The 26,059-nt window shown below is 40.8% G+C and overlaps 1 protein-coding gene across 5 annotated transcripts in view; it reads right to left on the bottom strand.

The window, feature by feature from the left end:
- Positions 1 to 24,666: 24,666 nt before the first annotated feature.
- The window catches only part of Atp10a (ATPase phospholipid transporting 10A (putative)), a 173,662-nt gene continuing 172,269 nt past the window's right edge, over positions 24,667 to 26,059 (bottom strand). For 4 of the 5 annotated variants that reach the window (XM_039084993.2, XM_039084995.2, XM_039084992.2 and 1 more), the window contains one exon: positions 24,667 to 25,972. In XM_039084993.2, the coding sequence (XP_038940921.1) occupies positions 25,354 to 25,972 (619 nt within the window). In that variant the 3' untranslated portion in view covers positions 24,667 to 25,353. The remainder of the gene's footprint in view (positions 25,973 to 26,059) is intronic. The other variant, NM_001141935.3, reaches the window with a different exon arrangement.

Raw genomic sequence — 26,059 nt, 5'->3', positions numbered from 1 at the left:
GACAGGAACATTTCTGGGTTTAAAACTTTGAGGTGGGTAGGTGACCTCATCCCACGACAGTGGAGGTGGTCTCTACAGGGTCTGTCTCCCCTTCTTGCGCATTTCCCATTTCCTCTATAGTCATCCCACTGGGTCCTGGGAGCCTCTGGAGTTTCCCTGGTGTCTGGGACTCTGCACTGGCTAGCCACAGTTCCTTGTCCCTCACCGCTACATATTTTTATTTGATTTCTTGATCCTCTGTACCTCTCTCCCATCCCCTTCAGTACATGATATCCACCCCCCCAACACACACACACACACACACACACACACACACACACACACACACACACACACACTCAAGCCATAATGTGTAGAGGGTTGAGAAAAACTCTCTAAGGTCTGCTAAGCTGAGTGAACTAAAAATGAAAAAAAAATGGCAATTTAAATAAATGTTAGGTATATGCATATGTATGTATATTCAGGAAAACCTGGGGAATAAGAAACGGTATTCTTATTCAAAGAGATCTCTCTGGAGCCTCTGGCTGGGGCCTTCTCCTCTGGTGAGAGAGAGGAAAGGGAGAGCACTGGAGGAGGGAGGGATGAATCAATACTGCTTCTGCCGCATACCAGCAGGAAAGCTGCAGACAGCAGCCCCACGTGACCAGCCCTCTGAGAAAATGAAGACAAAAATAGCTCAAAGCCTCACACTTCCTGGCTGGCAAAGGCACGATTTTTCATCCACTGTTGGGAGTGGTGTTCCAGGGCCTCTGAGCATAGCAATGAGAAAATCAAAGCGGCTCAGCAGCTTTGGCTTATTCTAATCTGTGCACTGGATAACAGCAAACGCTTGGGTGTTTTCTTAACTCCAACGCCGTCCACCAAATCTGTAACATGTTTGTTAGGATCATAAGATAGCCCTTGGCAACATTTATCAGGGGAAGGTTTTCAGGGGCAGGCTCCCAAAAACACAGGTCCCCCCAGCAGAGAGTACCAGAAAATACAAGATCCCCCGGACTACTGTACTTTTAGATATAGCCAAAACTTCATCCCCCTTTTTCATATAGAAGAATATTATATTGTAATAATAGATTTCTTTGAAAGCAACAAAGCAATTCATGTCATCTTAAGCAATAAATTGTCATGGTTTTCTTCCAAGGCATGATCCTAGAAAAAAGAAAAACCCATAGAGAGCTCGGAGCTTTGGATAATCTTACAAGTTCAAATAAAATTAGTTATAAATCATAAGAAACCTTTTATAAAAACTACTTCAAAATGCATAATTTAATAATGTATGCTTTAAAAAACCCAGTCTACAGATAAGCTGGTAGATTCTGTGCACTTATTTGTTTATTTATAAATAAATAGATCCCATGAAATATATTCGTTCCCTGATACGCAATGACACTATTACTTAATATCACAGATGAGAACAAGCTTTGACAATCATGAAGAACACCCTTAATTAACCATGAAGAATTCAGTTCCTTCTCTCTGGTGTTCTCAGAAAGACCCTTACTCACTCAGGGATAACAGGAAGATAATAACCAACTGAAAAATGAACAAGCAGGTGCCATGAGGAGGTAACTGCTATAGAAAACATAAAGCGTACACTGGAGTGCAAGGTCAGGTATGGGAGCATTTCTAGGGAGGCTAGTTGAGGGGCTGAGGGCAGCTCTGGAAGAATGTTTTCTCTGAGAGAAGGCAGGGGGCTAAAAATAGCAGGACTTTCCTCTATGAAGTTCAAGTCTGATGTGTTTCCCACTCTTGTGAGCCATCACACAGGTCAGAGATTTATGACCGCCTGGGCTCTAATGGGTTATTTTGAGCTTCCAAGTCAGGGCAGACACATTTGTTGCTGTGCTAATTTTATAGGGAGATAAATTCTCAGACCATCTGCCAGTGAAACGTGCTTTGTGTGAGTTAGCCATGGAATGAGAAGGGGAAGACCTGCAGGCTGATTTCCCAGCAGGCCCAGCTTTTCTACAGGCTCTAGGGAGGGTTAGGAGAGAGCTAGCTCTGCCCCAGAAATTTCTCTGTGTAAAAGTATAAACAAGAGCCAAGTTACCTAGGGCTACCTGGGTCTCTGCAGGGTGCAGCTCCCTGTTTTGTGAAACAGCCAATGAGATACAGTTAATGACAGCTTAGAAAGACTTCCTAGCAGAAGTGTCTTCATTGTGCACACCACACTCTCCTTACTTCTGAACAGCTCTGGTGTCTACCCAGATCTCAGTTCACACAATGGGGACTCAGAACAAGGAACTGGGCTCAGCAGCTGAAGGATACCTTCAGCCTCCTAAGTTAGGGTGAATGTAACTTCACAATGGACAGAGGTGCAAGGCTGCATTAGTGTTTTGAAGTGACTGCTTTGCCCTCTGTGACTACTTCCCATGACGAGTTTACATAATATTCCTTGCAGGCTTTGATAAGGCTGCTATAGTTAGAAATCTCACAAATATTAAAACACCAAGATGTCCTTTCTTTGTGTTTGAATAATGTGTGGATATTAATGCTTCCCTTTGGTGTGAAGTACATTTTTCACTGGGATGCTTGGTCCTTTCTCAGGCACTAGGCAGGGATGTCTTTCTACTTCGTGAGATTTAGCAGTCTTAAACTTATCTATACAGGAAAGTGCTGATGGAGATGGACCTGACTATGTTTTGCTTCAAGATTTTGCAGGAAAAGAGAAGAGGTTGCCTATTTCTTGGACAATCATTCTCCTTAGGCCTATGAAAGGTGGTGATGATGAGTATTGATAGCCATTCTCTGGCCTGAGATACTCTCGCTAAGCTATCAAGGTGGTGTACCTGGCCACGAGGCATCTAGTATCATGATATGATAGGTGTGCTGGGGGAAAGGAAGGCTCACATTATGTTTCCTCTGGGTTTCTGGATAATAGGTCAAACCTGTCCTACACCCCAAGGCCTTATACTCTAACTTAAGGCCAGAACTGACAAATCTTCCATAGTAGTAGCCACTGTGGCCACCTATACACCAGAAGATAGGAGCACTAGTTATTGATCCAGGTTTTAAGCTTGTGTACATTTTGACCCAGTAAGAGAAAGAACCCAGATGATTTGCCAGGAGGCCTCAGGTGTCTATCATATGATATGTTTATAATGAATAGCTGAGTTGTTCAAATTAGACAACTAATTTCGTTTTATTTATGGTATTCCTGGTAAGTCTTTTAAAAATCTGTAGTTCTATTTTACAGGAATTGATGGGCTCAGTCCTAGAAATTCCTGTGGTTATTAAAAACCCTCCCCAAACATGAATTTCTGGAGATGTTTGAGAACAAGGCCTTGCTAAAAATTGGAAGAATGAGCAAGTCTCTTTCCTTTTCCTTTTCCTAATCCAAAATATGTAGAGGAAGATGAGGACCAGAAAATACTTTAATTTCATGAACACTTGGAAAATTGTGTGCTGCTTTAACTAAGAACTAAATTAACTGAAATCCTAGTTGCAAAGCAAATCGAAGAGTAGACAAAAATTTGCTGTGGCTGGAAATACTAAACTCACAGGATCCACTGTGGTAGACATGAGCACACCGCTCAGGTAATCTGTTTTCTTTGGCAAAGCTGAAGGCATGCTGTGTTCTAGTAGGGACTTGGCTCTGGAAGGAGGGTTTTATCCATTCCATCTGGTGTCTGAGCCATGCCACAACTTTCCAGTGAGGACTTGAAGTTTGCTTCCATTAACGAAGGCCAGAGAGAAAAGTAACAGCAGTATAATTGTGCTGAAAACACTTGTCACTTTCATTTTCTCAAACACTGACCTTGAGTTAGGTATAAACCAAGTTTAAATTGCTCAAAAGAGTTTTCATGCCTTAAAGTGCAAGCACGAGAAGGGATTCATTTAGTGAAAAATATCAGGCTGACATGTTAGACCTAGGTAAGCTGACATGGTAAAGAAACTGTGGCAGGCAGAGCCACTGGGATGATCTAAATGTGTGCAATTAATGCCCATGTACCACACAGGTCAATATTGTGCAGGGCAGAGGGACCTCAACAGAGATCTCCATTCTGAAAAAGATCAAATGTTGACTTGGAAGAAGGCTAAAGGTTGAGATTGTTTTCATTACAGTCTACTCGCAGGGTCAAAGGCCATCAAGTAAAAAGTCCTGATCTACAAATGTATAGGCCCTTGTTTGTGGAATGTGTGCCCTAGGTGTGGCTTTACTGCAGTAGCTGGTTGAATGCTGAAGTAAAGTTTTTATGGGTTTGGATAAGGGTGCTTGTTCAGTAGAGATAAGAAAAGATAAGAAAAGCAGGCCAAATGTGAAACTGGGTAGAAGCAGGTACACCTTATAAACGGCTATGCAGACTGTAGGCCCAATAAACCTGTGGGTTTCTTCATGGAGTCATGGGTACAGGCCAGATTACCTACCAGCCAGTCAGAGCCAGAGTCTCCAGATCTCTGGGTTGCTCTTTTCTGGAGTTTCTCACTCTGCTCCTCTCTGCACACTTCCCACTCTACCTCTCCTGGTCTGGCCTTGGACCAGGTATTTTGTTTCCAAAGACTAGTAACTCTATTGTCGTTATGTCCATTTAACATCATACATACTTACAGTTGGCCCTGTGTTTTCCAGCACTCAGTGCAAAAGCAAGTTGTTCGTCCTCCAAATCCTACATTTACTTTCCCTTCTTTCCACCTATTTTGTGAATTTCTGAGGGAGGACGACTCTATTTGTGATTATATTTCTTTCCTCCATAAATTTTAGTTTCATATACTTTGGAGCTTTGTTATTAGGGATATGTCACTCAGGACTAATATTATGCACTCCTAAGACTGACCCTTTCATAATGTAAGCAACTTTTATGTTCTCAACTCTGCTTTGTCCAACACTAATATCACTCTGCCTGCACATATCATTTTCCAACACTCTATCTACTTGTATCTTTATTCTTCACTGGCCTGCAAGTTTATTTTTCATAAATTCATTTTGAAATCCTTTCTATTAAACCTTTTCATCCACCTAATTTCAAAGTAATTTTGACATAATTGCTTTAAGAAACTGTTTTGTTATTCCTTCCCTTCTTTTCTTTCCCCTCCTCTCATTTTGTTTTCTTTCCTTTCCAAGATACAGTCTCACCGTGTATCCAGGCTGTCCTTAAAGTCATGAACCTCTTGTCTCAGATCCCTAAGATCTAGTATTCTAGTCAAACCCCACCATGATTGGTCTGTTACTTCTTACTGTCTACCTGTCCTTGGTTCCTTGGCTGCTACCTTTTTAGTCAGTCTTTATTGGAAGACCTATATAAGTCAGTTGTTAGATTTTCAGTGTACATTTTTCTTTTTACAAAGCTGTCCTTCTTTGTACTGTGATTAATTTTAATTTTCAGTTTATTCTACACATACAATTTTCTCTATAAGTCTCAGTCCAAATATTGTACCACTTGGTGACTGCTAGAGCCTTTTTAGTTAAGAAAATGTAATTATGATACTACCAAGTTCAATATGAAATTAGAGACTACATAGAATACATATTTTTATAGAAGGGGATTTGTTAGACTGGATGACAGTCTTAAGGTTAAAAACTCACAAAGGTTGTCTATAGATGGTTCAATAAAAAATATGAGAAGCATGAGAATGAAAGGATCAGTGAGGTGACCTTAGTGTGGAAGTACATTCAAGGTATGCTAGGGAGCCTGCACCCTGATGTCTAGCTATTGTAGCAGAGACAGAAACTGTCTACAGTGGTAATGGTAGAAAAGTATACCTTCTTGCAAAAGTGCAAATGACAGCTAAATATCCCTTTCACTTCATTTTTAGTCGAAGATCAGAGGACCCATTGCTTGAGTGCCTGGTGAAGAAGCTGGATAGCTAAGGAGGTGAACACATGGCAGAGCTCATGTAATAAAACAGGAAGTAAAAATAGGACCTTAGCTCCTACAGTCCCCTTCTAGGGCATGTCCCAATGATTTAAGGACCTCCCATTAGATCCCACATCTCCCAAAGTACCCCCACCTCTGTACCTGCTTAAGAGACAATCAGAACGCAATCCATGCATGCTTTCACATACAGTACTGGGAAGACAAGACTGCACGATGAGAACTAGAGTATGCCCAAGTCAGGGGGAGAGAGGAATAGCATTGACAGCCTAGCTAATTTGAATTTGATTCTTAAGGCAATTTTAACATATCTTGGGAGAATTGCCAACTCTGAAGAATTCAGACTGAAAGAAGTACTAATGGTTTAGTACAAGGACACAGCTCAGCAGGAAAACCAGACTGCAGTGCACGGCATGAGGGGGAAGCAAGACAATGAGCAGAAGCAGACAAGAGGATAGAACTGAGATATTGGGGGTGGGGGAAAGCTTAAAGCCACAGATAGGTGTGATCTGTGACGATGGAGTGTTGTGGGCCTTGAAAACAGAGTTGGCCACTCTGGGGATCAATCACTTAAGTACTGTCTGCTCTCAAAAACTGTAAAAAAAAAAAAAAAAGACACTCTGCCCACATTTCTGACTCCAGAGGAAAACACCTAACGCTATCTAGACCCCAGTGCACAGGGGCCCCCGGAAAAGGCGGTGCAGGCCCTTCTGGTTGCCGCCCTTACTGAGTGCTCAAAAGCAGCCCCCCAGGAGCAATCTCAGCCCCGGAACCAGGGGTAAGACCAACCTTTCTGCTCCAAGTGACCTGCTTGGTGGACTCAGGACACACAGAGGCAAAATTACTCTGGGACTGGAAGTTTTTAGTTTTTAGCCCAAACCTCGCTGATCCTGGGCCACAGCTCCCTGCTCCCAAACCCCGTGGGAGAGACAGCTCACCACCCGGACAGGTGGGCACCCCTGAGACTGCAGAGCAGGAAAGACCACAAATACGGCCAACCCCTGCCAACATCCCTGGCCCAAGAGGAAACTGTATAGGGCCTCTGAGAACAGGAAGATAGGGTCACTCAAGCGGCAGGTCCCCTACGGTCCAGACACCGACCAGATCTGAAGGGACCCAATCAACAGCTCCCTGCACCCAAATCCCGTGGGTGGGAGAAGCCAGAAGAGACTACACTCTGCGAACATTTCTGACGCCAGAGGAAAACAACTAATGCCATCTGTGACCACGGTGCACAGGGGCCTCGGGAAAACGTGGGGCAAGCCATTCTGGTTGCCACCGTCATGGAGAGCTCAAAAGCAGTCACCCAGGAGCAGCTTCAGCCCTATGACCAGAGGTAAGACCAAATTTTCTGCTCCAAGTGACCTGCCTGGTGGACTCAGGACACAGGCCCACAGGAACAGCTGAAAACCAGAGACAGGAAAGGCTACACGCCCGAAAGCAGAACACTCTGTTCCCATAATTGCCTGAAAGAAAACAGGAAAACAGGTCTACAGCACTCCTGACACACAGGCCTATAGGACAGTCTAACCACTGTCAGAAATAGCAACAAGGTAACACCGGAGACAACCTAATGGTGAGAGGCAAGCTCAGGAACCCAAGCAACAGAAACCAAGACTACATGGCATCATCCTAGCCCAATTGTCCCACCAAAGCAAACACTGAATATCCAAACACACAAGAAAAGCAAGATCTGCATTTTAAATCACATTTGATCATGATGATGGAGGACTTCAAGAAAGACATAAAGAACTCCCTTAGAGAAACGCAGGAAAACATAAATTAACAAGTCGAAGCCTATAGAGAGGAATCACAAATATCCCTGAAAGAATTCGAGGAAAACACAATCAAACAGGTGAAGGAATTAAAAATGGAAATAGAAGCAATAAAGAAAGCACAAAGGGAGACAACCCTGGATATAGAAAACCAAAAGAAGAGAAAAGGAGCCGTTGAATCAAGCATCACCAAAAGATAGAAGAGAGAATCTTGGGAGCAAAATGATTCCATAGAAATCATCGACATAACTGTCAAAGATAATGTAAAACGGAAAAAGCTACTGGTCCAAAACATACAGGAAATCCAGGACTCAATGAGAAGATCAAACCTAAGGATAATAGGTACTGAAGAAAGTTAAGACTCCCAGCTCAAAGGACCAGTAAATATCTTCAACAAAATCATAGAAGAAAACTTCCCTAACCTAAAGAAAGAGATGCCCATAAACATAAAAGAGGCTTACAGAACTCCAAACAGATTGGACCAGAAAAGAAACTCCTCCTGTCACATAATAGTCAAAACACCAAATGCACAAAACAAAGAAAGAATATTAAGAGCAGTAAGGGAAAAAGGTCAAGTAACATGTAAAGGCAGACCTATCAGAATCACACCAGACTTCTCAACAGAGACTATGAAAGCCAGAAGATCCTGGACAAATGCCATACAGACCCTAAGAGAACACAAATGCCAAACAGGTTACTGTATCCAGCAAAACTCTCAAATAACATAGATGGAGAAACCAAGATATTCCATGACAAAACCAAATTTACACAATATCTTTCTGCAAACCCATCCCTACAAAGGATAATAAATGGTAAGGCCTAACATAAGGAGGCAAGCTACACCCTAGAAAAAGCAAGAAACTTATCATGTTGGCAACAAAATAAAGAGAAGAAAAGCACACAAACATAATCTCACATCCCTCAGAGTGAAAGGCTGGAAAACAACTTTCCAAGCAAATGGTCGGAAGAAGCAAGCTTGAGTAGCCATTCCAATATCAAATAAAATTGATTTCAACCAAAAGTCATCAAAAAGATAAGGAAGGACATTTCATATTCATCGAAGGAAAAATCCACCAAGATGAACTCTCAATCCTAAATATCTATGCTCCAAATACAAGGGCACCTACATACATAAAAGAAACCTTACTAAAGCTCAAAGCACACATTGCATCTCACACAATAATAGTAGGAGATTTCAACACTCCACTCTCATCAATGGACAGATCATGGAAACAGAAATTAAACAGAGACATAGACAGACTAAGTGAAGTCATGAACCAAATGGACTTAACAAATACTTATAGAACAAAAGAATATAACTTCTTCCACCACCTCATGGTACTTTCTCAAATTTGTCCAGGTAGTTGGTCATAAAACAGGCCTCAACAGATACAGAAAGATAGAAATAATCCCATGCATCCTATCAGACCACCATGGGCAAAAGCTGGTCTTCAATAACAATAAGGAAAGAACGCCCACATATACATGGAAATTGAACAGTGCTCTACTCAATGATAATTTGGTCAAGGAAGAAATAAAGAAAGAAGTTAAAGACTTCTTAGAATTTAATGAAAATGAAGGTACAACATACCCAAACTTATGGGACACAATGAAAGCTGTGCTAAGAGGAAAACTCATAGCTCTGAGTGCCTGCAGAAAGAAACAGGAAAGAGCATATGTCAGCAGCTTGACAGCACACCTAAAAGCTCTAGAACAAAAAGAAGCAAATACACCCAGGAGTAGAAGGCAGGAAATAATCAAACTCAGAGCTGAAATCAGTCAAGTAGAAACAAAAAGGACCATAGAAAGAATCAACAGAACCAAAAGTTGGTTCTTTGAGAAAAATCAACAAGATAGATAAACGCTTAGCCAGACTAATGAGAGGACAGAGAGAGTGTGTCCAAATTAACAAAATCAGAAATGAAAAGGGAGACATAACTACAGAATCAGAGGAAATTAAAAAAATCATCAGATCTTACTATAAAAGCCTATATTCAACAAAACATGAAAATCTGCAGGAAATGGACAATTTCCTAGACAGATACCAGGTACCGGAGTTAAATCAGGAACAGATAAACCATTTAAACAATCCCATAACTCCTAAAGTAATAGAAGCAGTCATTAAATTCTCTCAAACGAAAACAGCCCAGGTCCAGATGGGTTCAGTGCAGAATTCTATCAGACCTGCATAGAAGACCTCATACCAATACTATCCAAACTATTCCACAAAATTGAAACAGTTTGAGCACTACTGAATTCCTTCTATGAAGCCACAATTACTATTATACCTAAACCACACAAAAACCCAACAAAGAAAGAGAACTTCACACCAATTTCCCTTATGAATATCGATGCAAAAATAATCAATAAAATTCTTGCAAACCAAATCCAAGAACACATAAAAACAATCGTCCATCATGATCAAGTAGGCTTCATCTCAGGTATGCAGGGATGGTTCAATATACGGAAAACCATCAACGTGATCCACTATATAAACAAACTGAAAGATAAAAAGCACATGATCATTTCATTAGATGCTGAGGAAGCATTTGAAAAAATTCAACACCCCTTCATGATAAAAGTCCTGGAAAGAATAGGATTCAAGGCCCATACCCAAACACAGTAATAGCCATATAGACCAAACCAGTAGCTAATATTAAACTAGATGGAGAGAAACTTGAAGCAATCCCACTAAAATCAGGGACTAGACAAGGCTGCACACTCTCTCCCTACTTATTCAATATAGTTCTTGAAGTTCTAGCCAGAGTAATCAGACAATAAATGGAGATCAAAGGGATACAGATTGGAAGAGAAGAAGTCAAAATATCACTATTTGCAGATGATATGATTGTATATTTAAGTGATCCCAAAAGTTCCACCAGAGAACTTCTAAACCTGATAAACACCTTCAGCAAAGTGGCTGGGTATAAAATTAACTCAAATGAATCATTAGCCTTCCTCTACACAACAGAGAAACAAGCCGAGAAAGAAATTAGGGAAACGACACCCTTCATAATAGTCCCAAATAATATAAATACCTCGGTGTGATTTTAACCAAGCAAGTGAAAGATCTGTATGATAAGAACTTCAAGCCTCTGAAGAAAGAAATTGAAGATCTCAGAAGATGGAAAGATCTCCCATGCACCTGGATTGGCAGGATTAATATGGTAAAAATGGCCATTTTATCAAAAGCGATCTACAGATTCAATGCAATCCCCCATCAAAATACCACTCCAATTATTCAGAGAGTTAGACAGAACAATTTGCAAATTCATCTGGAATAACAGAAAACCTAGGATAGCTAAAACTATCCTCAACAATAAAAGGACTTCAGGGGAATCACTATCCCTGAACTCAACCAGTATTACAGAGCAATACTGATAAAAATTTCATGGTATTGGGAAAGAGACAGACAGATAGAACAGTGGAATAGAACTGAAGACCCAAAAATGAACACACACTTATGGTCACTTGATTTTTGACAAAGGAGCCAAAACCATCCAATGGAAAAAAGATAGCATTTTCAGCAAATGGTTCTGGTTCAACTGGAGGTCAGTATGTAGAAGAATGCAGATCGATACAAGCTTATCACCCTGCAAAAAGCTTAATTCCAAGTGGATTAAGGACCTCCACATCAAACCAGATACACTCAGACTAAAAGAAGAAAAAGTGAGGAAGCATCTCGAACACATGGGCACTGGGAAAAATTTCCTGAACAAAACACCAATGGCTTATGCTCTAAGATCAAGAATCGACAAATGGGATCTCATAAAGCTACAAAGCTTCTGTAAGGCAAAGGACACTGTTGTTAGGACAAAATGGCAACCAACAGATTGGGAAAAGATCTTTACCAATCCTACAACAGAGAGAGGGCTTTTATCCAAAATATACAATGAACTCAAGAAGTTAGACCACAGGGAGACAAACAACCCTATTAAAAAATGGGGTTCAGAGCTAAACAAATAATTCACAGCTGAGAAATGGTGAATGGCTGAGAAACACCTAAAGAAATGTTCAACATCTTTAGTCATAAGGGAAATGCAAATCAAAACAACACTGAGATTTCACCTCACACCAGTGAGAATGCCTAAGATCAAAAACTCAGGTGACAGAAAATGCTGGCGAGGATGTGGAGAAAGAGGAATACTCCTCCATTGTTGGTGGGATTGCAGACTGGTACAACCATTCTGGAAATCAGTCTGGAGGTTCCTCAGAAAATTGGACATTGAACTACCTAAGGCCCCAGCTATACCTCTCTTGGGCATATACCCAAAAGATGCCCCAACATATAACAAAGACAAGTGCTCCACTGTGTTCACAGTAGCCTTATTTATAATAGCCAGAAGCTGGAAAGAACCCAGATGCCCTTCAACAGAGGAATGGATACAGAAAATGTGGTACATCTACACAATGGACTATCACTCAGCTATCAAAAACAATGACTTTATGAAATTCATAGGTAAATGGATGGAACTGGAGAATATCATCCTGAGTGAGTTAACCCAATCACAGAAAAACACATATGGTATGCACTCATTGATAAGTGGCTATTAGCCCAAATGCTTGAATTACCCTAGATGCACAGAACACATGAAACTCAAGAAGTATGACCGAAATGGGAATGCTTCACTCCTTTAAAAGGGGAACAAGAATACCCTTGGGAGGGAATAGGGAGGCAAAGTTTAGAACAGAGGCAGAAGGTACACACATTCAGAGCCTGCCCCACATGTGGCCCATATATATACAGCCACCCAATTAGACAAGATAGATGAAGCAAAGGCGTGCAGGCCGACAGGAACCGGATGTAGATCTCTCCTGAGAGACACACCCAGAATACAGCAAATACAGAGGCGAATGCCAGCAGCAAACCACTGAACTGAGAATGGGACCCCTGTCGAAGGAATCAGAGAAAGGACTGGAAGAGCTTGAAGGGGCTAGAGACCCCATATGAACAACTATGCCAACCAACCAGAGCTTCCAGGTACTAAGCCACTACCCAAAGACTATACATGGACTGACCCTGGGCTCCAGCCTCATTGGTAGCAATGAATATCCTAGTAAGAGCACCAGTGGAAGGGAAGCCCTTGGTCCTGCTATGACTGAACCCCCCAGTGCATGTGATTGTTGGGGGGAGGGTGGTAATGGGGGGAGGATGGGAAGGGGAAGCCATAGAGAAGGGGAAGGGGAGGGGTTAGGGGGATGTTGGCCCAGAAACCGGGAAGGGGAATAACAATCGAAATGTAAATAAGAAATACTCAAGTTAATAAAGATAAAAGAAATGTAAATAAGAAATACCCAAGTTAATAAAGATGAAAAAGTTGTAAAAAAAAAAGGTGGGTTTGCTTTTAAACATATATTCAAGATATCAGGGACTAAAATCAATATAAAACTAAACTGAGAGATCCTAAATAAGATGGATCAATGTGGCAGTTAGCTTTTATTTTATTTTAAACATTCATTTTATGGTGCATATTTTGTCTCCATATATGCATGTGCCTCACTTGCATGTCTAGTGCCCATGGAGGTCAGAAGAAAGCATTGTATCCACTAGACATGGAGTTACAGACAGTTGTGAGCTATCATGTGAGTGCTGGGAATTAAACTCGAGTCCTCTGCAAGAGGAAATCTCTCTAGCTCCACAATAAGATTTACATTACATTTTCAGGTATGTGTTCTTACTTTAATTCCATCTAGACTTAAAGTTGTGGTCCTCCTGCCTCAGTCCCTGGGTACCAAAACTACAGATGTTCACCATTACACCTGGCTCAGCTATATTTCATATACATATTCTTATTATGTGTATAATGATGATTAATTATAAGGAGTGATACTTTGGCTTTTTCCCTGGGGAATTATTTCTTGATTCAGTTCCACATTAGATCAAGAACTGCAGGAAGTTTATAGAAACAGGTTCAGGTTCAGTAGACTTAACCTGGAAATAGCCTTGGAACAATTCGAGCATGAAAGCAGCAAGATTGGGTGGAGAAGCAAAGCGCAGCTCATCATCCTACCAGGTTCCTATGCTGTTCAGAATGGAGGCTGAGAGTAAGTCAATGGCATATCTATGTACCCCCAAATGGGGTAGAACCATGCCAAGAAAGCAACCTGAGCAGCCAGGGATAAATCTGGGTGACTCATTATATCATCTGTAATGGAATGCCAAATTCTACATAGAATGGTATTGGGATGGAACCCCAGCTCTCATGAATGACAGGAAAAATCCTCTACGATAGTACTCTTTCCATCCAGACCCTCAACTTTTTACCATTATCTTTATCTTTTTTTCTATATAGGATGATCCGTGTTAAATAATGAAGTAAAGTAACATTTTACATTGTGGACGTGGACTTATTTCAACTGGAACAAGTTCAAAAGATGAGTTGACAGTTTGGGGTTACCATTTTGGGTCACAAGCTGAGAACAGATCCAGTTTTGTGACACTCATATCTATTTGGTGGAAACATTATGCTGTTCTAAATGATGAGGCTCTAAAACTCAATGTTTCCAGAGATGCAAGTCTTATAGATCCAGTAAACTTGATGAGCAGGACCACAAACATGTCAATGTGTATTCATTCTTGTGCATTCTCAACCTTTTTTTCCTTTTATTCCCCATCCTTTTTCTGAGATGGCCTAAACTTAGAATCTTCCTGCCTCAGTGTCCTGCATAGCTGGGATCATAGACATGTAACACCCCATACCTAGATTTTTTTTAAATTAAATTTATTGTATTTATTCTTTGACATGACACATGTATCCAGTGCATTCTTTTTTTTTTTTTTTCTTTTCTTTTTTTCGGAGCTGGGGACCGAACCCAGGGCCTTGCGCTTCCTAGGCAAGTGCTCTACCATTGAGCTAAATCCCCAACCCCCAGTGCATTCTTATTATCACAAGCCATGCTGTTTCCCTTTTACCTAGAACCCCTCTTCTCTGCTAGTTTCTTTCCCATATTCATCTTTCTTTTCCTACCTATTTGGTTTCATTAGGATTGTCTGTGTGACCCTGGGTTTGGAATAATACATACACCAAATTTTGATTGTTATATCTCCCAGCTCTAATGGCCTCATACCCTGGGTTTTAAGAGCCATATACCCACTGTTTCACAGCCTCACTCAAAGGTTTTAAGGGTCACACGTCCACTGCAGCAAAGCTCCAATGCACTGTCACTTGGTTCTTGCTTCAGAAAATGTTGTGCATAGCAAGCACCAGCTTTGTCCTTGGCATTAACTGCACAATACCTGGTCTTTAACATGCTGAAAGACCATTCATAGCATTTCTCTCAATAGATTCCATATTTTGGATCTGTGATACCTCTTGTATTTCCTTCCTTAAATGGTTCTTTCCTGATTTCCATGACATTCCAAAATGTTTACAAACTTGTAGCACTCTTACCAGGAATATCTTTTTTTTTTCAGAGCAATTCTCAACTTTATTTGTAATAACAAGAAACCCAGGATAGTTAAAAGAAAACAAAAGAATTTTTGGGTTAATCACCATCCCTGACTTCAAGTTGTATTATAGAGCCATAGTCATAAAAATGATATGGTATTGGTACAGACACAGACAGTCAGACCAGTAGAAGACAAGTGAAGTCTCAGAAAGTAATCCACACACTTATTGTCACTTGATGTTTGACAAAAGAGCCAAAACATACAGTGTTCAAAAGACAGCATTTTCAATGAAGGAAGCTGGTCCAACTGGTGATCCTCAAGTAGAAAAATGCAAATCGATCCATTTTAATCTCTATATTCAAAGCTAAAGTCCAATGAACCTCTACATAAAACCAGACACACTGAATCCAATAGAAGAGAAATTGGGAAAGAGCCTTGAGCACAACAGAAAATTATCTGAACATAACACCAATATTAGAATGGCTACCCAGCTGGCTTTTTGGGTCTGTTTGCTTGAAAATTTTTATGTCTTGCTTAGGAATTTTTTTTCCTTTTTTTTTTTATTAACTTGAGTATTTCTTATATACATTTCGAGTGTTATTCCCTTTCCCGGTTTCCGGGCAAACATCCCCCTCCCCCCTCCCCTTCCTTATGGGTGTTCCCCTCCCAAACCTCCCCCCATTGCCGCCCTCCCCCCACCATCTAGTTCACTGAGGGTTCAGGCTTAGCAGGACCCAGGGCTTCCCCTTCCACTGGTGCTGTTACTAGGATATTCATTGCTGCCTATGAGGTCAGAGTCCAGGGTCAGTCCATGTGTAGTCTTTAGGTAGTGGCTTAGTCCCTGGAAGATCTGGTTGCTTGGCATTGTTGTACATATGGGGTCTCGAGCCCCTTCAAGCTCTTCCAGTTCTTTCTCTGATTCCTTCAACGGGGATCCTATTAGTTCAGTGGTTTGCTGCTGGCATTCGCCTCTGTATTTGCTGTATTCTGGCTGTGTCTCTCAGGAGAGATCTACATCCAGCTCCTGTTGGTCTGCACTTCTTTGCTTCATCCATCTTGTCTAATAGGGTGGCTGTATATGTATGGGCCACATGTGGGGCAGGCTCTGAATGGGTGTTCCTTAAGTCTCTGTTTTAATCTTTGCCTCTCTCTTCCCTGCCAAGGGTATTCTTGTTCCCCTTTTAAAGATTTAAGGAGTGAAGCATTCACATTTTGATCATCCGTCTTGAGTTTCATTTGTTCTAGGCATCTAGGGTAATTCAAGCATTTGGGCTAATAGCCACTTATCAATGAGTGCATACCATGTATGTCTTTCTGTGATTGGGTTAGCTCACTCAGGATGATATTTTCCAGTTCCAACCATTTGCCTACGAATTTCATAAACTCGTTGTTTTTGATAGCTGAGTAATATTCCATTGGGTAGATGTACCACTTTTCTGTATCCATTCCTCTGTTGAAGGGCATCTGGGTTCTTTCCAGCTTCTGGCTATTATAAATAAGGCTGCGATGAACATAGTGGAGCACGTGTCTTTTTTATATGTTGGGGCATCTTTTGGGTATATGCCCAAGAGAGGTATAGCTGGATCCTCAGGCAGTTCAATGTCCAATATTCTGAGGAACCTCCAGACTGATTTCCAGAATGGTTGTACCAGTCTGCAATCCCACCAACAATGGAGGAGTGTTCCTCTTTCTCCGCATCCTCGCCAGCATCTGCTGTCACCTGAGTTTTTGATCTTAGCCATTCTCACTGGTGTGAGGTGAAATCTCGGGGTTGTTTTGATTTGCATTTCCCTGATGACTAAAGATGTTGAACATTTCTTTAGGTGTTTCTCAGCCATTCGGCATTCCTCAGCTGTGAATTGTTTGTTTAGCTCTGAACCCCATTTTTAATAGGGTTATTTGTCTCCCTGTGGTCTAACTTCTTGAGTTCTTTGTATATTTTGGATATAAGGCCTCTATCTGTTGTAGGATTGGTAAAGATCTTTTCCCAATCTGTTGGTTGCCGTTTTGTCCTAACCACAGTGTCCTTTGCCTTACAGAAGCTTTGCAGTTTTATGAGATCCCATTTGTCGATTCTTGATCTTAGAGCATAAGCCATTGGTGTTTTGTTCAGGAAATTTTTTCAGGTGCCCATTTGTTCCAGATGCTTCCCTAGTTTTTCTTCTATTAGTTTGAGTGTGTCTGGTTTGATGTGGAGGTCCTTGATCCACTTGGACTTAAGCTTTGTACAGGGTGATAAGCATGGATCGATCAGCATTCTTCTACATGTGGACCTCCAGTTGAACCAGCACCATTTGCTGAAAATACTATCTTTTTTCCATTGGATGGTTTTGGCTCCTTTGTCAAAAATCAAGTGACCATAGGTGTGTGGGTTCATTTCTGGGTCTTCAATTCTATTCCATTGGTCTATCTGTCTGTCTCTGTACCAATACCATGCAGTTTTTATCACTATTGCTCTGTAATACTGCTTGAGTTCAGGGATAGTGATTCCCCCTGAAGCCCTTTTATTGTTGAGGATAGTTTTAGCTATCCTGGGTTTTCTGTTATTCCAGATGAATTTGCAAATTGTTCTGTCTAACTCTTTGAAGAATTGGATTGGTATTTTGATGGGGATTGCATTGAATCTGTAGATCGCTTTTGGTAAAATGGCCATTTTTACTATATTAATCCTGCCAATCCATGAGCATGGGAGATCTTTCCATCTTCTGAGGTCTTCGTCAATTTCTTTCTTCAGTGTCTTGAAGTTCTTATTGTACAGATCTTTTACTTGCTTGGTGAAAGTCACACCGAGGTACTTTATATTATTTGGGTCTATTATGAAGGGTGTCGTTTCCCTAATTTCTTTCTCGGCTTGTTTCTCTTTTGTGTAGAGGAAGGCTAATGATTTATTTGAGTTAATTTTATACCCAGCCACTTTGCTGAAGTTGTTTATCAGCTTTAGTAGTTCGCTGGTGGAACTTTTGGGATCACTTAAATATACAATCATATCATCTGCAAATAGTGATATTTTGACTTCTTCTTTTCCGATCTGTATCCCCTTGACCTCCTTTTGTTGTCTGATTGCTCTGGCTAGAACTTCAAGAACTATATTGAATAAGTAGGGAGAGAGTGGGCAGCCTTGTCTAGTCCCTGATTTTAGTGGGATTGCTTCAAGTTTCTCTCCATTTAGTTTAATGTTAGCAACTGGTTTGCTGTATATGGCTTTTACTATGTTCAGGTATGGGCCTTGAATTCCTATTCTTTCCAGGACTTTTATCATGAAGGGGTGTTGAATTTTGTCAAATGCTTTCTCAGAATCTAATGAAATGATCATGTGGTTTTGTTCTTTCAGTTTGTTTATATAATGGATCACGTTGATGGTTTTCCTTATATTAAACCATCCCTGCATGTCTGGGATAAAGCCTACTTGATCATGGTGGATGATTGTTTTGATGTGCTCTTGGATTCGGTTTGCCAGAATTTTATTGAGTATTTTTGCGTCGATATTCATAAGGGAAATTGGTCTGAAGTTCTCTTTCTTTGTTGTGTCTTTGTGTGGTTTAGGTATAAGAGTAATTGTGGCTTCATAGAAGGAATTCGGTAGTGATCCATCTGTTTCAATTTTGTGGAATAGTTTGGATAATATTGGTATGAGGTCTTTTATGAAGGTTTGATAGAATTCTGCACTAAACCCGTCTGGACCTGGGCTCTTTTTGGTTGGGAGACCTTTAATGACTGCTTCTATTTCCTCAGGAGTTTTCGTGTTGTTTAACTGGTTTATCTGTTCCTGATTTAACTTCAGTACCTGGTATCTGTCTAGAAAATTGTCCATTTCCTGTAGATTTTCAAGTTTTGTTGAATATAGGCTTTTATAGTAAGATCTGATGATTTTTTGAATTTCCTCTGAATCTGTAGTTATGTCTCCCTTTTCATTTCTGATTTTGTTAATTTGGACACACTCTCTCTGTCCTCTCATTAGTCTGGCTAAGGGTTTATCTATCTTGTTGATTTTCTCAAAGAACCAACTTTTGGTTCTGTTGATTCTTTCTATGGTCCTTTTTGTTTCTACTTGGTTGATTTCAGCTCTGAGTTTGATTATTTCCTGCCTTCTACTCCTCCTGGGTGTATTTGCTTCTTTTTGTTCTAGAGCTTTTAGGTGTGCTGTCAAGCTGCTGACATATGCTCTTTCCTGTTTCTTTCTGCAGGCACTCAGCGCTATGAGTTTTCCTCTTTGCACAGCTTTCATTGCGCCCCATAAGTTTGGGTATGTTGTACCTTCATTTTCATTAAATTCTAAAAAGTCTTTAACTTCTTTCTTTATTTCTTCCTTGACCAGGTTATCATCGAGTAGAGCATTGTTCAATTTCCACGTGTATGTGGGCATTCTTCCCCTATTGTTATTGAAGACCAGTTTTAGGCCGTGGTGGTCTGATAGCATGTATGGGATTATTTCTATCTTTCTGTACCTGTTGAGGCCCGTTTTTTGACCAACTATATGGTCAGTTTTTGAGAAAGTACCATGAGGAGCTGAGAAGAAGGTATATCCTTTTGCTTTAGGATAGAATGTTCTATAAGTATCCGTTAAGTCCATTTGGCTCAGACTTCTCTTAGTCTGTCTACATCTCTGTTTAATTTCTGTAGGAATATCTTAAATGAATATAACGAGATATTTTCTTCAAATTTAGTCCCAAAAGTTGGGTTGGGAGATAGCTTCTTAGGTAAAGAACACGTGGTGCAAGCACAAGAATGAGAGTTTTGATCCTCAGAATTCTCTTAAAATCTGTGTGGGTATGTAGGTGCTGACTAGACATATGGCATATGGAGATGGGATTGCCAGAGCAAGATGGCTAGCTAGATTAAAGGTTAGTCAAAGCGGGAGTTAAAGGTTCAGTCAGAGATTCTGCCTGAATACATAAGATAGAGAATAGTAAATGATAATCCATACTAACCTTGAACATACACACATACTTTCACAACTGTGATGTATACCTGTATACACATGTGCCATACCTGTGTGAACATGCCTGCACATGCATGTACAACACATACATATGCAAAAATTAGTCCATCAAAGTTGGTTTACTGGGTCAAAGAGGAGTGGGCTTAAGCTTCTAAACAGGTAGGGTGTTCTCACTAAAATATGAGTATTCAACCAGTCCAGTCTTTGGGCAAATAATGATTTCTTATTTGTTATTCATGGTAGTCATTTGCATGATATACCTCTTTTACCATGAGATTAGACCTTTCAGTTTTAACTCTTACTTAATACCCAAATACTAAACTTTTTAAAGGCCAATGGCTTTCCTCTTTGAAGCTTTTACTTTCATTTTTCAGTTAATAACAAACTTTCTTATTAGATTTTTTCTCAGCAAATAAGCTGCCCAGGAATAGATTGATGATGACATTCTAGGACCAGGTCAGGGAAGTGTCCTCATCACAGTGTCTCTCACTTTATGGCAGTTTGGAATCACAAGTTTATTAGAGGCTTCTAATACTAGAGGCTTCTAAAAGTCCTAAGAAGTAGGAGTGAACAGGGCTAACAGAACCAGAAAAAGCAGATGAACCACTGAGGTTGAGCCAGGTGCATTGAAGGCCCAGTGTCCAGGGCCAAGGGAAGGAATTCAGGTTTAGGAACCAAAAGACAGCCAAAACCTCAGAAACTGCCACAAATGCCTAAGATGTCACCTTCAGAGTTCCACTACATATACTATGGCTTTTACTTTAAAATTTCAAGTTTATTTTTATACAAATTATATTTATAATATATTATATATGTATATAAAATGAATATTTTCTATATCACATATGGTTATATGTGATATACATTTATTTTAAATATGAATTTATAGGTCTCACTTAATCTTTTTAATCATAAATTAAATTTACTATAAAATGGCATGTTTCTTCTGTTCATTTCTTTCCTGAAAGAATTGAACATTAAGTATCTGAATGTCATAAAGCATTTTTCTATCTGAACTGTCCATTATCCCTTAATGATCTTAATTGGGTTTACGTTCAATTCTAGGATTAACTAATACTTTACTGAGGAAAGCAGACATTTCCTGTTCATGACTTATTTGATGGAATTTTCTTTGGTATTTTTGCCCATATAGTGTCCTACATAAAATTTTGAACCACCTTGCTAATTTCAGAACTACCCAAACAAAGAAACTGAGAACTGAATATGGCTGACAGAAAATACGTATGGACTGAGACAGCTTCACATTTTCTAATTTAGAGAGAACGCCCTCTACACTCCCAAAGAGTGTTCTTCAGTATTTCAGTACTTTTTTTTTTTTTTTTGTATTGTGGCAACTGAGACCTCTCCAGCCCTCACCAGTACATCTTTATGATTTCCACTGTTCTCTATAGAAACTGTTGCTACTTTTCGTTCAGTGAAGCTATTTACTTCTTCCTTTTATTAATTCCGAGGGCCATTTAACTTATTCATTTGGGATTTTCCAGGTATAAAATCATTTCCAGTATGGACAATGGTTATCTTAATTTCTGCCACTCTAGAAATTCATTTAAATTGAATATACTATGGCATCCGCCGGAAAATTGGGAAACTATTAAACAAATAATAAGTTATAGCAAGCAATTTTTATTATGATTTTAATAGGAATGTCTTTCATTTTTATTAATAGGTTGATTCTTCTACTTACCAATATTTGCTGAATGCATCTAAGATGTTAGATTCTGTGCAAAGTCAGACATACAAGGCAAAATGACACTGTATCTGCTGCCTGAAATGTTGGTTTTGATTTTGAAGCAAGTGTCCATGCTGTGCAGGGTTCATTAGCTGTCAGTGTTCAGTTGTTTTAGTGTTCAGTTACTTTGATGCTCAGACCTGGGTGAGGCCTCAAGAACAGCCATCCTCCAACATAGTGAGCTGATAGAATTCCTCCTTTGATAATTGAGAGCTGCCTATTATTCTTCTTTCCTCCTCCTCCTCCTCTCCCTCCTCCTCTTTCTCCTCCTCCTCCTCCTCCTCCCCCTCCTCCTCCTCTTCTTTTTTTTTTTTGGATTGATCTATATTGTATGTACTTTATAAAAACGTGTGTCTATTATAACCCCACTACAGTGTCTTATTTATCTGTTTTTAGATATATTTCTTTATTTACATTTCAAATGTTATTCCCTTTCCTGGTTTCCTGTCCATAAGCCCCCATCCCAGCCTCCTCCCCATACAGGTGTTTCCCCCATCCATCCTCCCTTACTGCCACCTTCCTCAACATTCCCCTGCAATGGGGGTCCAACTTTGGCAGGACCAAGGGCTTCCCCTTCTACTGGTGCCCCAACAAGGCTATTCTCTGCTACATATGCAGTTGGAACCCTGAGTCAGTCCATGTATATTCTTTCGGTAGTGGTTTAGTCCCTGGAAACTCTGGTTGGTTAGTATTGTTGTTCTTATGGGGTTGCAAGCCCCTTCAGCTCTTTCAATCCTTCCTCTAATTTCCCTAAAGGAGATCCTGTTCTCAGTCCAGTGGTTTGCTGCTAGCATTCACCTCTGTATTTGACATGCTCTGGATGTGTCTCTCAGGAGAGATCCATATCCGGTCCCTTTCAGCATGCACTTTTTAGCTTCATCAATCTTATCTAGTTTTGGTGGTTGTATATATATGGGCCACATGGGGGCAGGCCCTGAATGGCCATTTCTTGTCTCTGCTCTAAACTTTGCCTCCATATCCCCTCCTATGGATATTTTCCCCCTTTTAAGAAGGAGTGGGAGCATCCGCATTTTGGTCATCCTTCTTTTTGAGCTTCCTGTGGTCTGTGGATTGCATCTTGGGTAATTGGAGCTTTTGGGCTGATATCCACTTATCGATGAGTGCATACCAAGTGTGTTTTTCTGTGATTGGGTTACCTCACTCAGGATGATATTTTCTAGTTCATTCCATTTGCCTATGAATTTCTAATTCATTTGAATTTCTAGGCATATTACCCAGTCATGTATGAATAATGTTGTTTGCCTTTCACTAATCGCTCTTTTTTAAATATTCAAATTTTCTATAGTTTTGTCAGGTTTTGGCAATGTATTTTGGGCAGCACATTTTAGAAGGGATCATGAACTTTCACCCCATACTATGCTATGTGGAGATGAACGTGGTTGACTGGAATGGACTACAGTAAATTGCATGAGTATTTCTCACCCCATAAACAGCCAATTGCCATCCATACCTTTTGAAATATGTATTTCTCCAACCTTGCTTTGCTATGAAAGTTTCTGAAGCTAATGCCCCGATCCTTTGCCAAGAAGCCCTATCCTCAGAGGGAAGATTTCTCCTGGAATGAAGCAAGGCTGTGAGTGCAGGATGTCTGGACACTGGGTCATTTTGAAGTCAGATACTAACACACACACACACACACACACACACACACACACACACACACACATGCTTGTTGTTCTTGTGGTCTTGAGATAAGAACCCAGCTTTGCACATTAAAACTTTTCAGATGTGTGGCTCCCAAGAACAGAAAAGGTGGCACTAGGCATGGTAGGGATTTACACAATCCTGGTTAGGAGAGCTGCTGCCTTTGATCATGCATTACTAGTGCAAAAATTGCCTCCTGCTAACTTCTGCCACCCACATCTTATAGTGCCCAGGTGTCCCTGCCAGAGCTATCCAGGAACCTACTGTGGGGAGCAGGGAAAGTCCCTAGTGGATGAAATTCTAGGTGAATGTGTACTGCTGATATGGGCACAGATGTGTCAAGGACCATGGCTTCAGACCCACAGGGAAATGCTAAAGATTTCCCTTCTGTTCCATCTGTGGATGTTGGCAGTGTATATCAAAAATGTATCCACAGTATCCTACTCACTGGATGTGTATAGGCCTCACACCACTCCCCTATAGAGACTCTCCCCCCTAATTTACCTAAGCCTGTCTCCTGGATCCAGCTGTATTCCAAAAACCCTGCCTCCTTGTTTATCTGGGTGCAATAGACCTGGCACTCTGTTCAACTCCATGTAATAAACATATTGTGCTTCTGGGTAACAATGCTTCTCCATTGGAGGCCCACTCCACCAAACTGCAGTTTCTCTCTCTCCCTTTCCCTTTTCCCCTCTCCCTCCCTCCCTCCCTCCTTTTCCTGTCCCTCCTCTATCTGTCTGTTTGTCAGTTATTTCTTCATTCATTTACCAAGCTTGTCAGGGCAAGTCACAGCATCATAGAAAGGATACACCCCCTCCCCATTTCCTCACAGCTTCCACTCTGAGAATGAGGGGCATTCTGCTTGACAAGGACCATATTTAGCAGGTAGTTCTTTCCAAAACCTTTATCCTCTGTTATTCTGCATTGCAGTCTAAGACAGCTACCCACTGGATAAGCCTGAGACACTCTGCTTACTTCCTATCCTGAGTATGGGACAGGATGGGCACTACATCAGGGATGAGTTAATATGTCATCGATATATTATAGTTTATCATCAGAGTTTTAATCATTTCCTTTCCCCCTTTCCTTTTTGAATGAAGAGAAATGATAGCTTACCAAACAAAAGCCTCACAGTAGCTACTCAAAATGTGTTGCCTATGGCCTTGTGCAAGGAGATTCAGATAACAGGTCACCCGTCAGCCCTGTTCTGTACACCATAGTACTGTTTTCTTTGGTATCTGAAAAGACTTGCATGAGGAAGTGTCCCCACAGTATTCAGAACACTCTCTCTTATGTCATCCACCAGGATCTTCACACAACAGTGGCACCAGACACTCTTGTTGCAAAGTGGGGGGTTGTTTATTGCCTGTGATGATTTTAGCAAGAAATACACACAACAATGGAGCTGTCAAACCTATGAGGTGAACCTAATGAAATGCCTGCCCAGAAGTTTGAGTGTTGGCAGGGATTTCACATGGGTTTTTCTCAAGGTTTCACTGTCCTGTTCACTGATGGTAACATTGGAAGCCAATGGAGGTATTTGCCTCAAAGGCCACACGCCCTTCTCTCTGTCCTCTTTCCTCCCTGCCCTGTCTCCACACCCGCCACTGCTACCCCAGGCTTTACGGGATTGGCCACATGGTTATGCCTTCCTGCAGAAAGCAAGGGTCATGTGTGTTGAAGAAACAATGCATATTGCTTTTCCTTACAAAATGAGATGAAAAAATAAATCTCGACACACCTTTTAAGTGTCACTCTTCTTTAAACTTTATATATAGATAGATAAAGATATGTGTTATTTTTCATAAGTATACTCTACTTAGAACTTTTAAAAAATAAACTTTCTTTTTTGGTACCTCTGGTTTCCTATATATGTCTTGGAAACATTTAAAAAATACATCTTTCTAGAACTCTTCTGTGCAAATAATAAACATAAATAACATTAACATTTGTTACATAAAATAAAAGGCCATTTCAAGGATTTCTTTGTCACCACAATTGGCTGTGGCCCTTTGGAGGTGATACTAGAAGTAGCCTGTAACTTGTCCCTGTAAGTTGTGCAGGTCCTGATCTGGTTGTGGTGGGTTGGACAGGAACTCACCATCCTGCTTGTCCATCTGTAAACTACTTCTGGACAATTGCAAGACACTTCCCAGACCACTGGCCAGTGATAGTGAGGAGATCCAGTTTAGTGAGCCAAAGCTGGGCAGATGGAAGAGTGACGACAAGGGGGCTGTTTGACTAGCACTGGTGGATTTCCTCTTGGAGTCCCCAGGACAGTCTTCTGAAATAGCCTCTCTGGGCATAGCAGACCCTGAGGCCTGAGAGCCAAGTCCTTCCAGCAAGGTGTTCTCTCTCAGTGGCATGTTTGTATCCACTGCACTGGGCTCCCCACTGGCCTCTGGGGAACAGGCCAGCTGCTGTGTGAACTGGGAAGCTTGAGAGGCACAGTCTCTAGGGAGAGACTCAAAAGGTCCCATGGCCTTCCTTTCTGATAGCTCAGGTTCTGTGTGTCCAGGTGGTTGTCCCTGAGCAAAAGTCTCTTTGGGAACGCTGAACTTGTTGAGGGATTTCTTGGCCAACTGGCGTCCTAGCTGGAGTTGGGTGGGGAAAAGGCTCCCCTGGAGGGCTTTGAAAAACAATCTAGAAAGAAGACACAAAAAACAGATTCTAAACTGGTCTATGATTGAGCTTCATGAGACTCACCCAGGTCCAAGCACAGCAAGGCCA

Source organism: Rattus norvegicus, chromosome 1 (assembly GCF_036323735.1).
Source record: "Rattus norvegicus strain BN/NHsdMcwi chromosome 1, GRCr8, whole genome shotgun sequence".
NCBI lineage: Eukaryota > Metazoa > Chordata > Mammalia > Rodentia > Muridae > Rattus > Rattus norvegicus.
This window is presented reverse-complemented; position numbering and strand designations above follow the sequence as displayed.